The 12,571-nt window shown below is 55.6% G+C and overlaps 2 protein-coding genes across 5 annotated transcripts in view; one reads left to right on the top strand and one right to left on the bottom strand.

Moving 5' to 3' along the window:
- Duoxa1 (dual oxidase maturation factor 1) overlaps positions 1-7,163 on the bottom strand; it is an 8,083-nt gene extending 920 nt beyond the window's left edge. The window contains exons 1-7 of one of the 2 annotated variants that reach the window (XM_023724076.1): positions 7,129-7,163; positions 6,512-6,594; positions 2,076-2,248; positions 1,721-1,778; positions 1,015-1,149; positions 585-798; positions 177-394 (exon numbers count right to left, since the gene is read on the bottom strand). In XM_023724076.1, coding sequence (XP_023579844.1) covers positions 177-394; positions 585-798; positions 1,015-1,149; positions 1,721-1,778; positions 2,076-2,222 — 772 coding nt within the window. In that variant the 5' untranslated portion in view covers positions 2,223-2,248; positions 6,512-6,594; positions 7,129-7,163. Of the gene's footprint in view, positions 1-176; positions 395-584; positions 799-1,014; positions 1,150-1,720; positions 1,779-2,075; positions 2,249-4,243; positions 4,281-6,511; positions 6,595-7,128 lie in introns of those variants that run through there. The other variant, XM_004639072.3, reaches the window with a different exon arrangement.
- Positions 7,164-7,306: 143 nt separating this feature from the next.
- Positions 7,307-12,571, top strand: part of Duox1 (dual oxidase 1) — a 28,288-nt gene continuing 23,023 nt past the window's right edge. For all 3 annotated transcript variants that reach the window (XM_023724074.1, XM_004639035.2, XM_023724075.1), the window contains exons 1-8: positions 7,307-7,387; positions 8,801-8,915; positions 10,499-10,582; positions 10,986-11,150; positions 11,444-11,631; positions 11,715-11,916; positions 12,056-12,222; positions 12,505-12,565. In XM_023724074.1, the coding sequence (XP_023579842.1) occupies positions 8,852-8,915; positions 10,499-10,582; positions 10,986-11,150; positions 11,444-11,631; positions 11,715-11,916; positions 12,056-12,222; positions 12,505-12,565 (931 nt within the window). In that variant the 5' untranslated portion in view covers positions 7,307-7,387; positions 8,801-8,851. The remainder of the gene's footprint in view (positions 7,388-8,800; positions 8,916-10,498; positions 10,583-10,985; positions 11,151-11,443; positions 11,632-11,714; positions 11,917-12,055; positions 12,223-12,504; positions 12,566-12,571) is intronic.

The raw sequence follows: 12,571 nt of genomic DNA, 5'->3' as shown, positions 1-12,571 counted from the left end.
GGCAGCAGGTGTGGGCGCGGGCAGCAGGTGTGGGCTCGGGCAGCAGGTGTGGGCTCAGCGTTGCTCTGGCCCCGCACCTCACCCTGAAAGGGAAGCCTTAGTCTGCCCACACCCAGGCCCTGGCTCCTCCCTCTCCGGCCCCAGCCCTCCGGCACAGAGGTCCTGGGCAGGCTCACCTGTGGCCAGTGTAGTCCAGAAGGCAGGCCCGTGCTGGGTATGCAGCTCCACTGCCCCCAGGCGCAGGGAACAATGTGATGTGAGCGATGTGACCATTGAAAAGAAGAACAGTGCCAGTAGCTGGAAGATGCCTGTGGCCAAAAGCATGTGGCCACCATACAGCAGCACGGGCATGGACAGCATCACGTTGGCCAGCAGCCAGCAAAGGAAGGCGACCCTGTGAAGTGAGGCCATGAGGACCGGCTGCCCTCCACCTGCGGGCCAGGCTGGAAGGGTCCAGGCAGGGGGTTGGAGCCAACCGGTGACGTGAGGTGGGGATTCCAGCCACGGGCTGCCAACCAGGCACCCCATGCCATCTGGGACAGCCACGTCCTCCAGACCCTCCATTCCTTCCCCTTCCCACTCACCATAGCATGGCAGAGGCATAGTGTCCTGCCAGGCGGTACTGGTCATGCAGGCCACATGGGCTGTTCGGGCCGAGCTTCTCGGCCAGGTAGAGGACAGGGTCTGGCAGCCCCCTCTGCAGGGCGCTCATGTACTCCTCGGCATAGTCCTTGCTTAGGTGCCACAGGAACTCCTCATTGTAATTGATGGTTTCATTCAGCTGCTGCACTGGGGTCCCTGCAGGAGCAGGTGGCTGCACTTGGTAGGGACTCAGGGGCCGCAGCAGGCATATGCCTGAGCGGGGCCACCCACCCTGACCTAAACTGAAGGAGACCCCAACACCCACAGATGCTTCTAACCTCAGGGCTAGGCACACTGCACCCTTTTGGACCCTGTCAAAACGGATCCCCTAAACAGCAGGGCCCTCTCCCACCCAAGCTGGAGCCCCCTCACCAGTGAGCGTGATGTTGACTCCTCCCAGCCCAATCTGCAGCCCCACGTCTGCGCTGATCCGCTCAGGGCTGAAGGCTTTGTAGGTGGTGTTGGCGCTGACCTGGCCCACTGACCACTTAGAGCTGAAATTCACGGCTGGGGTTGGGGAGTTGAACACATGGGAACTCAGGGAGGGCTAAGGGCTGCCAGGGTAGTCAAAGAGCTACAAGGTCGCATGCCTGGACCAGCCATCACTGCTGTCCATAAGCAGCCATGGCCTGGCTCCTAGGAGGCCTGCTGACCGTGGATGTGGGGGAACAAACGGGTCAGACTCTGAGATCTCCTTTGCTCATACCTGCGGCCCCCACATACACACTTAGGGACCATCACTAGGCATCTGGGGAGGAAACTACAGTAACCCATGACAGGCAGACCCAGCTTCGTTCAGCATGGACACTCAGTCTCCCTGATGTGCCCAACCACCAAAGCCAACTAGGCAACCCTCTTCCTTTGCCCCACTCCTGTCCCAGGGACCTTCTGCCAGCAGTCATTAGGCCCAAAATAAAAATGTCCCGAGGGCCATGGACATGCATCCCACGTTTCCCCAGGCAGTGGCCCCAGGCAGCAGCACTCTCCAAGTAGGGTCTGAGAGCCACCAGGAAGTGGGGACCACACAGGAAACGAGGAGAAAGGCAGCTGCTGCTCCATTGCAGAGGCCAGAACTCACCCAGGATCACAGCCCCGATGAATAAGCTGGTCACCACACGCAGCAGCCAGAAGAGCCTCTGGGGCACAGGGTGGGGGTTAGGCAGCAGCTCCCTCCATCCGGGTCCACCTCCCTTCTTCCATGCTTGGGGCAGGGGCAGGCATTGTACCCCCCCCCCAAGACCACTTGGTCAGTGGTGATGGGGTGTCTGGGCCTAACAGGTGCTCAGCAATTACCTGTCGACTCAATCCAGGAGAGGGGAGCCATCTGCCAGGGTCTCTTCCCTGAACCTCTTTATAGACAGGGTCTGGATCCCTCACTCTCAGCCTGAGGTCCCTCTCAGGAGGGGGTCTTCAGGGCTGGCTTTGTTTCTTACCGTCTTGCCCCGAATGCCAGGCAGGATGATGATAAAGGTGACTAAGGCAGTCAGAAAAATGGTGATGATGACGACCAAGGTGGTGTCCATGGGGAACGTTGGCTTGGGGCCGGCATAGAAGGGGAACGTGTGTCCAAGAGCAGCCATGGTGGTGGCAGTGCGTGGAGCCGGTGCTGTACAATGACACGGAGTGGGTCAAGTGTCCTGTATCTATCAGGCGCTGGAGATGGTGCTGGAGATGCAGGCCCTCATCTCTGGAGCTTTCCCTTTAATGGCTTTCCAGAATTCTCCCTCAGGACCCTCAGCCATCCCTCTGTCTCTGGCTTGACCGAATTAGGGTCCTGTCAATCCGACTCTGACTCTGCTGCCTGAGTGCCCTTCTGACCTGCAGCCCTCTGTATTAGTGCTGTCTATGCCCTCGAGGACTCTATTTCTTCCCAGATTGTCCTGAGAAATATAACTCTCTCTTCTCTTTCCCTCAGGCCTCATGGGCAAGCAGATAGATCACAGGACATAAAAAGAGCTGGATTTACTATCCAGTGAAGGCCTGAGGGTAGGGGAAGGTACAGATTAGAAAAAGATTGGCTTTTTCCTCACCCCCCCAAGGAACAAAGGCCAAAGAGCTCTGGTAATTGCAGGGTCCAGCTATATCTCCAAAGGACAGATTCCCAGCCTGCCGCGGCCCACATTGGTCTGTCCAGCTTTCTCAGATGCCTTAGCTCCTGTTCTGGGGACTCCAGAATGATCAAACTTGAGTTCACTTGAATAATCACTGCAGGGTCACCCAGCCTCCACCAGGCTGGAGGCTGGGCCACATGTTCTTCTGTTCCTCCATCTCTACTCAAATATCCTGGCCTGATTTCACCTCAAACCCTCGCTTTGGACTGCTCTGTCCTCCTTCTAAATTCAGAGCTTCAACTCTAGTCTGTCCCTTTGGAGATAAGATATTGTTCAATGTCACTGGAACTTACTGTGTTTAGTTAGATCTCAGAGAGAACTTGGTCACGAGACACGCCTATTATTGTGAGTGCCACAAAATAAAAGGGGGAAAAATGCACTGGCAATTAAACCATGACGGCCATTGTTGGTAAGACACACCTCAAGTTTGTAGACATCATTTAAAAAAAAAACAACAACAACAACAAAGCATCTCTGAATCAACAATCACAGTTCTGTAATTTAGTCTGATGATGCTGTTCTTAAGCACTGGAGTGAAAAGGACAATTTTCTCTCTCTCTCTCTCTCTCTCTCTCTCTCTCTCTCTCTCTCTCTCTCCTCTTTGAGACAAGGTCTAGCTATGCAGTTTGGGCTGGCCTTGAGCTCATTCTGTAGACCAGGCTGGTCTCAAACCCATAAGGATCCTCCTGCCTCAGCCTCTCAGTGCCAGGATTACAAGTGTGCACCACCACGCCCAGCATCTCTTAAGTATTTCTTGAAATTATTCACACATTTCCTTCCCAACATCCTCTGCCCTGGCTCAGGCTCATCCTCCTATGCCCTGGCTCAGGCTCATCCTCTCTTGCCTGGCACCAGCATACGTTTTCTCATAACTAAATATAATCACTTCCCTTGTCTGCCCTGGCTAAGATCTAATCTTCTTAGGGTCAACTATAAGTGCTTCGCGACCTTTCCTGTTCCTCCATCTCCGCCTCCACTCACGGCCTAACCTTGAGCCACGCTGGACGCTCCCTGAGCTGACGCGCCCCATCAGGCCTTCCTCAAGCCTCTGTGTACGTTACCTCCTCTGCCTGGAATGCTCCCACCCCTTGGCAAATGCCTCTTCTCACTTCAGGTCTCGGCTTGTTTTGCTTTGTCTGTGGCTCTCCTCCGACGCCTCCAGTCCAGGGCAGAAGTTCCCTGCTCTAACTGTGTTTTGAGCGTATCTACAAGATCACAGCAATTATGCTGTACCCTAATTGGTGAACACTGCCGCATTGTTAGACTCTAATTTCCTGGAGGGCAAACATTTCATCTCTCCGCTTTTTGCATCCCTGGCTAGCTGTAGGTGCATCCAGACTCTGGGTCAAATGAATACGAATGAATTTTCTCCACCAGTGGCTGCTCCTGATTTCTGTCGCAAGAGGGAGCTCTGCCTTCTATAATAACCTCCTTCAACATGAACGGAGGGACCCCAACAAGATTCTGATCCTTAGTATTCCACTAGTCACCTCAACTTCCAGTGATTCCAAAAAAAATTTCTACACAGCCACTTCCAATAGATGGAGTATCCAAAACTAGCTAAGACACAAGCAAGAACGTTCATGTTTAAGCGAATCTGAAACATACATTTCAACCCTAGCTGGAGACAAGTAACTAAGAATTTGTGCATAATTTTGAAAGATATGTGATAATGACATTTACTTAAAAGCAGATGTTTATTGGATTAAGAGTTTATTTTTATTTATGACACCCAAAATACTATATATTTTTTTAAAGGCTCTAGGTGAAAGGGCTATAAAATGTAGAATACCTTGGTTAATGAGATAGGCAGATGAAGTAAGCTTATAAATAATAACCTTATCATATGTTAGAATTTCAAAAACAAATATTTGAAATGTAAACAAATAATAATTTGATAAGGTTTTTTTTGGGTCAGGATCACATAAAATATTATTCCTGCATTTATCTTCATGAGAGGTTATAACAATGTTTTACAAGACTGGCTTCTCTATTAATATGCTTCAAAGAAATCCTAACAAAACATTTTCTGTATCTTATATACAGAAGGACATGGCTAACATATTTCCACTCTCCAAAATATTTATTAAAGATGGCTAGAACAAAAAAAAAAAAAAAAAAAAAAAAACCAATTGGTGAATAAACTCTGCCCTAATTGCTCTGGTTCGCTCTCATGGGTTAGAATTTTCTTAATCTACATTGCCTCTTTTTTTGAAGGTAACTTTTCACAACCTCACTCCTAATGTGCTGCTCATTATGAAGTGACTAGTCTCTGCCTGGAGAGCAGCTCAGCCTGCGATGCACTGCCCTCATCCGGGACCTCCTATTTTTGTTTTTTTTTACAAAGCTCCTGTCTCCCTGGAGCCAGTTTCCTCCCTGGCTTAACAAGTAAGGCGGATAGCAGAATGGGTTCTAATTTTTTTTTTTTTTTTTTTTTTTGGCGGAACTGGGGATTGAACTCAGGCCCTTGCATTTGCCAAGCAAGTGCTTATGCTACTGAGCCATCTCCCCAGCCCCGTGGGTTCTAATCTGACAAAACTCTGGTGTTCACTCCACTCACTGGAGCCCCAGCACACCGCCACCACTGGTGATACAGGCGCCGAAAGCTGAAACAGAGACACGGACCACTGTGCTCAGCCAGCTGTGTTGCTCCAGGGAAGCCCTCCTATGCAACTGTGGTGGTTTCTCATTGGGATGGGCCTACTCCCACAGCTTGGGATTCCTTTTCCCTGCTTTATCTGAGGTGGTCTAAGATGGTGTGAAGAAAATTCAGCCTAGTGCAAGCTCCGGTCTGCCTCTCTGAGAGCCATGTACTATTGGTGGCTGGTGGCCTCCCCTGCAGCCCATGGGACACACCTTTTTCCTGAGGACTTCCTGCCTAACTCATCCCTCTTCCGGGAATAATACAGGACTGCTAAATCCTTAGGAAAAGGCACGAGTGACAGGCCTGCAGTCACCTGGGGCTCTTCTGGGTGATGCCTGCTACTGGAATGAGACGATTTATTCCTCTCATCCTATCAAATGTTTAGGGTAGATCCTATCAAATGTTTACAGTTCCTAGGAGCATGTCTGTAATCCTAGCATTTGGGAGGTTGAGGCAGGAGGATAGTTGTGAATTTGAGGCCAGTCTGGACTACACAATGAGTTCAAGCACAGCCTGGACTACATAGTAAGACCCTGTCTCAGTAAACAAAAATAATAAAAGTTTACAGCTCTGGCCAGGCACAGTGGAGCACACCTGAAATCCCAGCACAGAGAGAGACTGAGGCAGTTGGGTGGAAAACCTGAGGCCTTCTTCCCTGGGCAATTTATTGAGACTCTGTCTCAAATTAAAACTATTCAATAACTAAAAACCGCTGGGGATTTAGCTTCCTGATAGAGTGTGCTGGGTAGACCACTTAAGTGGAGAAAGAACAAGATTTAAAAATATGTTGGGACAGGATGTGCTCAGCAGCTTTGGAGCAGAGAGCGCTGTGGTCCAAGTTACCTAGATCCATTTAGTAGGGGCTGAGGAATCAGGGGCTGGGAGCTCTGTGACTTTTGGGATCTCTGAGCTTCTCCTTGCCTTCATTTCTCAGCCAACTTGTCCTTTCAGAACTCTGGAGTGTGAATCAGCGCCGGGCAGACCCAAGGAGTGCACCCTTAAGGGTCGCAGCGAGGACAGTGCCAGAGGCCTCCCGCTAACTCAGGCTGATCACCCCGACCGACCCGACCGTCAGCAGCCTCAGCCCTCGCCCAGCCCTGGCCCGGTTCCCTACCTTCTGGTCTCTCAAACCGTGAGTCTGCGGCGGCGGCCGCGGTGCTGGCCTCTGCCTGGGCACCTCGCTCCCACGCCGCGATCCTGCAGGGCGGAGGGACCGGATGGCGATGTCAGACCCCGCAAGCACCCGGCTCTTTCCTCTCCCCACTCCACGGAGGACCAGGTTGGGGCCGGACTAACCGAGTCTGGGGTGCTCTGCGCCCCACGCTGCCCCGGACAGGGTGGCTCGGGACGCACGGACCGCGCTGTTGTGTGGCCCCGCAACCCTCAGACCCCTGATCTCTGACCCCCTTACCCTGAGCCAAGCACCCAGGCCAACCCTATGCAAACCCGTAGGTCCAGTCCCACCCGCGGAGCTCGCAGAGCGGTAACTCCTGAGACTCCACTAAGAAATCTAGAGGAGGGGCTCCCACGGACGGCCCCTGCTATGACCCCTGGCCTGGCTGACTCCTGGTCGCAGAGCGCGGGCCAGCAGACCCGACGGGGTGGAGAGGATCGCGCCTGTCCGACCTGTCCAGGCGGACTCGCCCTTCGCTCCGCCCACGAGGCCGCAGTAGCTAAACCCTCGGCAGTAAAGGACACCCCACCCTGGCCCGGGAGCCCACACCGCCGCACCTCTAGCGCCCCTTCCCTCCACGGCAGGGACCTGCAGCGGACCCTGGGCGCCCCTTCTGCCAGCTGGGTGGCCACAAACCTCCAACCCAGCCTGTTCCCCAGTCCCGCCTCCAGCCCTGCCTGCCCCGCCTCACTCCACTCCCAAGCCCCACCCGCACCACTCGAGCTAGAGAGGCGGCCCGGCCCGGCCCGACACGTTTGGGCTCCGGAGCCCATTCAGGAGCCGGTCTGCAACCTGGGAACAAAGGCGGCAACCAAGGTCAGACCCTGGAGGGCTGGGTGCTGGTGGGGAGAGCCCTTAACATAGGCAGCCAGGGAGAGAACCCCACCATGGCCAGGTTTTGAGGGAGAGCTTCCAACCTTATCCTATGGCTAAAATGGAGCCTGCTGGCGCCTGTCCTGGGCTCCACCACAGTTTGGGGAGACTGAGGGCTGCCGATCATGGTAAAGGGGGAGATCTCATCTCCTAAGTCTAGGGGGATCTCCTCCCAGAAAGCAGGCATGCCAGGGAGGAACTCTGGCACTGGGGATGCAGGATGTACCCCGGGCCCACCCCGGAACAGGTTGGAATCCCTATAGCTTTAGCTGGGCTTCCCCTGACCCCCAGCTCTGGGTCAGGATCTAGGACTTTAGGCTGGAAAAGGGGGCCACGTGGGGAGACCTGCTACTCTGACAAGACCTGGGGCTTCCTGCCCTGCCCAGGGTGGAGACTTCCTTTCAAAGTTTTGGGGAAGTTACGCTCCCCGTTGTTGCCTGGCAAATCGATACAAGGGCACTTAACCCCAAAGGGCGACTAAAGTCATCCCATCTCCTCTGCAGTGTCCCCCAGTCTATCCTGATGGCCCATTCCATGCCTGTAGTGCAGGAATGGTACACTTGGGTTTGGGGCCTGGATTGTGGAAGGGATGACAATGGGGGAGGGGAAGGATCACTGTGGTCACTTCAGCTGTGTGCAAATTGTCCAAAGCCAGCAACCAAAAGACTGCGAAGGGCGGACCAGGTACAAGTCCAGCAGGATGTAGGCTTTTAACATGTATTTAATAGGAGGTGAGAAGTAGTGATGACATCCCTTCCTGGGGCCACTGTCCTGAAGCCCTGCAGAGTGGAGATCAGGAGTTCCCTGAGCTGCCTGACACCTCTGTTTTCCTGGATTAGTTTCTGGGTTGGGAGGGAGTGCACAAAGCCAGCCCTAAAACATGAGTATCTGGCCAGCAGCCCTCTGGAGTCTGCGCAGAGGATGATCTCCAGCCTCCTTTCTGGTTGTCACGTGTGCGCAACACCCATCCTTTTTCTTTTGTCCCCTGAATTAAACCTCATTCTCACATGTGATTCTGGAAACCATGCTGGCAGGTAAACAGTCCAGGTCTCATCAGCTAAGTGGCTTGCCTAATGGCCTCGTCTCCAGGCAGCCCTGTCAAAGCAAGGCTGTCCACCCGATCTGAAGCAAGCTTTTCTTCTGTTTGTTCATCCAGCCCTGGCGCCTCAAGTACCTAGTGGGCACCCTTCAAGTATTTGTGGAGGGAATCAGTGGATCTTGGAAGGGAGTGAATCCCATGTGCTACTCTGCTCACTCTGGTCTTGACCCACCCAACCCTGGATTCACAGTGACCCGCAGGGGCCTTAGCCTGATTCTCCTGAATGGCTGGTGGCTATTTTCTGTCCTCTTTCCTAGGTGTCTCGTTTGCGGGATTCCAACACCTGAGCCGCTAGCTACTTTCTCTTCATGGGTTTCCACCTGGCGCTGGCACTAATGTGGCCTCTCCTGGTTGGGCCATGGATGCCTGTGGGTAAGTACAGGCTGGAGAGGAAGTGTGGCTAGACCAGGAAACCAGCATCCTCTGGGCTTCGCTAAGGACAGCAGCTGTGTCACAGCCCTGCCCATGACGCTCATGTTGGATATACATGGATGGATCATGGAATGAAAGTTATTGCCAAAGACGCCGAGTTAGGGAGCCTGAGTGGAGGAACGATTACATCAACATTTCCCATTTCATTCTTTCCAGTTTTGGGGGGGATGTTTCTCTCTCCTGTCTTCTCCCTTTTCATAAAGGCTTCCTGGCTTACCACAGGAAAAGACCGATTAGCCTTAATCAGATTCCCAAAGTTGAGAGGGAATCACCCTTGTTTTCATACAGTGTGATCTAGCCCCCAACCACTGGACGCTGAGTCTCACCTTGCTGTCTTCAGGCAATCTCTCCCTATACTCAGAGGCCACTGTCTGTAGCCTGGGCCACTGAGGAGGGAAGTGGGTTTAAGGTACCACAAATTAGGTTAAAAAGAGGAAGTCCTTGGTCATTAGTGATGAGAGACAAAAACAGGAAGCAGCAGAACACTGCAGAATGATCCAGCTGGCCGGGGGTGATCACAGGACGGTGACCTTGTCCCCATAGCCCTCCCTGATCACACACAGTCATTCCTCCTGGGCCTCTCCTTTCCCTGGCCTTGGGTTTCCTTTGCTCCCAGCCCTGGTCTCTTTTCTCTAACCAGTCCTCGCCCTGTATACTGCCCCAGAGGTCCCCTCCAGGTTCTTCAACCAGCTTGTCATAGTGATCATGTACATGGTTGTCCTAGTTCTGTCCCAAGACCTAGGTCCTTGGCCAGGTTCTTTATTCAAACATCAGGAACTGGGTGTGCATGCAGGGGTGTGGGGGGGTGGTCCTTTGAGGACAATCGGGAATGGGTCTTCTTCTAAGAGTCCTTTTCCTTCTGCACTCTGAGGGGAGGGAGAGGGACACATCTAGTTTGGGTCAGGCTGGTCAACCGATCAGGCTGGTCAACTGATCTCCTGAGCAGAATGAACCCCACCTTCCCTGACTTTGGACCTTCTCCTCTGTTCCCTTCCAAAGTGTCCCCCCTCACCCTCCCTGCTCAGGTGCTCCTTCCTCAACCCTAGCTTTTGCAGAACACAATAGAATCAACAGCAAGAATGTCATAGGAAAACATGGGAGGGGGGGAGGGCCAGGCCATACACATGACTAGTCCAGTCTCTGGTCCACCCCGGGAAACTGGGAAAAGGACCAGCACAGCAGAACCGCACCCCTGCCCCGGGCAGCAGGAGAGGGAGGGCCAGGTCTGAATCGCACTGCCCTGCCCAGAATGACTTGTCCTACCCAGGTACGGGGTGTGGCAGGCTCTTGCTGTGTGTGGCATCGTAGGGTTGGGCATGGTTTCTGTGCTGCCGTACCCCCAAGATTCCTTTCCCCTGCCTTCTGGGTACCATCCTCCTCTTGGGGGCCATTTGTCACTAGGCACTATGTCCTGGCTGTGAGTCTTCCCTGTTTCTCCCCCTGTGCCACTTGGTCCCCAAGCACAAGGCTCAGGTGCAGTCCCTACAAGCTCCTCACACACCAACTTTCCTCTTCATACCCAGGAGCCCTGAGCCCCATTTCGTGGGAGGTGCAGCGATATGATGGGTGGTACAACAACCTCAAGGAGCACAGTTGGGGCAGCAAAGGTAGGTGACAGCTGAATGGGGACAGAGCCCCAGAGTTAGGATGGTACCTGCCCCTGCAGGGGGAGGGCTGGTGATGGAGCAGAAGCTCCACACTTCCAAAGTTTTAGGACCCACAGTATAGCAGGAAGTATGGAAGAAATGAGGCAAGATGCACCTGAACCAGGCATGGTGGCACAGGCCTATAATCCTAGCACTCTGGCAGGCTGAGGCAGGAGAATTGCAAATGCAAACCCAGTGTAGGCAATTCAGCAGTTTAGTGACTATCTCAAAACTTAAAAAATGAAAAGGGATGGAGGTGTAGTGCAGAGTGTGGAAGTCCTGGGTTCTCTACCCAGTAAAATAAATTCCTTCCTTGCTCCCTAATGATTCATCATTGTTCTGCCCCTCACCTCTCCTATGCCAGGCTCTCGCCTGCGGCGCCTGGTCCCAGCCAACTACGCCGATGGGGTATACCAGCCCCTGGGTGAACCCCACCTGCCCAACCCCAGGGAGCTCAGCAACACCGCCCTGCGGGGCACCGCTGGCCAGGCCTCCCTGCGGAACCGCACGGTTTTGGGCGTCTTCTTCGGTGAGGCCCTCTGTCTGGTGCTGGGGCCCCGGGAGAGGCAGGGGTCAGCTGCACCCTTCCCAGTGCTAGGCAGGGTTGGAGATGGGTGGTGGGGCAGCGTGGGGTAGAAGCAGGGTTGAAAACTGTCAGGCTGCCGCCTCCAGGGGCGCTCCTGTCCCAGGGGGTCCTGGGATTAGCGCAGGAAGGGTTCTGGCCAGGATGACTCTTGAGCCTGGGGACTAAGGGCGGGCTGGGCTCTGACAGGGCAGGGCAGGATGCCTTCGGGTGGCCTAGCGCCGTCCCCCGGTCCCCAGGCTACCACGTGCTCTCGGACGTGGTGAGCATCGACACCCCCGGCTGCCCCGCCGAGTTCCTCAACATCCACATCCCACCCGGAGACCCCGTGTTCGACCCCGAGGGCCGCGGCGACGTCGTGCTGCCCTTCCAGAGGAGCCGCTGGGACCGCAAGACCGGACGGAGCCCCAGCAACCCCCGAGACCTGGTGAGGCCGGGCAGGGCGGGCAGCGTGGGGCCAGACGGGGCCGAGCCGGGGATTCCCGCTGCCTGACCCGGGCGTGTTCCCAGACCAACCAGGTGACCGGCTGGCTGGACGGCAGCGCCATCTACGGGTCGGCGCACGCATGGAGCGACGCGCTCCGCAGCTTCTCCGGGGGGCGGCTGGCGTCCGGGCGCGACCCCGCCTTTCCGCGCGGCCCGCAGGACGCTCTGCTCGTGTGGACTGCGCCGGACCCCGCCACGGGCCAGGCCGGGCTCCAGGGGCTGTACGGTGCGGGACGCCGGCGAGGCCGGTCGGGGGCAGCAGGGACGGCGAGGGGACAGGCGCAGGGACTGGGAGGTACGGGCGACCCCGCGGGCCTGTCACCTCCGCTCACCGACCCCGCGTCGCATCCCGTCCCGTCCCGCAGCCTTCGGGGCCGAGCGCGGGAACCGCGACCCCTTCGTGCAGGCGCTGGGCCTGCTGTGGTTCCGCTTCCACAACTGGTGGGCGGACAGGCTGGCCCGGGAGCACCCGCGCTGGGGTGACGAGGAGCTGTTCCAGCACGCGCGCAAGAGGGTGGTCGCCACCTACCAGGTCTGCACACCCGCAGCCTCCCTTCCCCCCACCGCGAGGACTGGAGCCCCTGGGGGTGGGAGCTCCGCGGAGCCACTCTCAGGCAAAGCCCACGTGCCGCGTGCGCGAGATCCCGAGGCCCTCAGCTGCTTACTCGAGAACCCCGCCCCACTCCACCCTCTGGTTCCCGGGGTACCTCCAATTCCTGGGTGCGGTTCCTCTCCCACGCACCCCATCTCCCCCTTGCCCAGCCGGCTCCGCCCCCTCCGCCCCCTGCTCCCTTGACCCCTCTGTGACCCGCAGAGCATCGCCATGTATGAGTGGCTGCCCAGCTTTGTGGGGAAGACACCGCCAGAGTATGGAGGTGAGG

The sequence above is a fragment of the Octodon degus genome, unplaced genomic scaffold, assembly GCF_000260255.1.
Source record: "Octodon degus isolate 3935 unplaced genomic scaffold, OctDeg1.0 scaffold00105, whole genome shotgun sequence".
Lineage (NCBI taxonomy): Eukaryota > Metazoa > Chordata > Mammalia > Rodentia > Octodontidae > Octodon > Octodon degus.
Note: the sequence above shows the minus strand (reverse complement) of the source record. Positions and strands in the feature narration are given on the sequence as shown.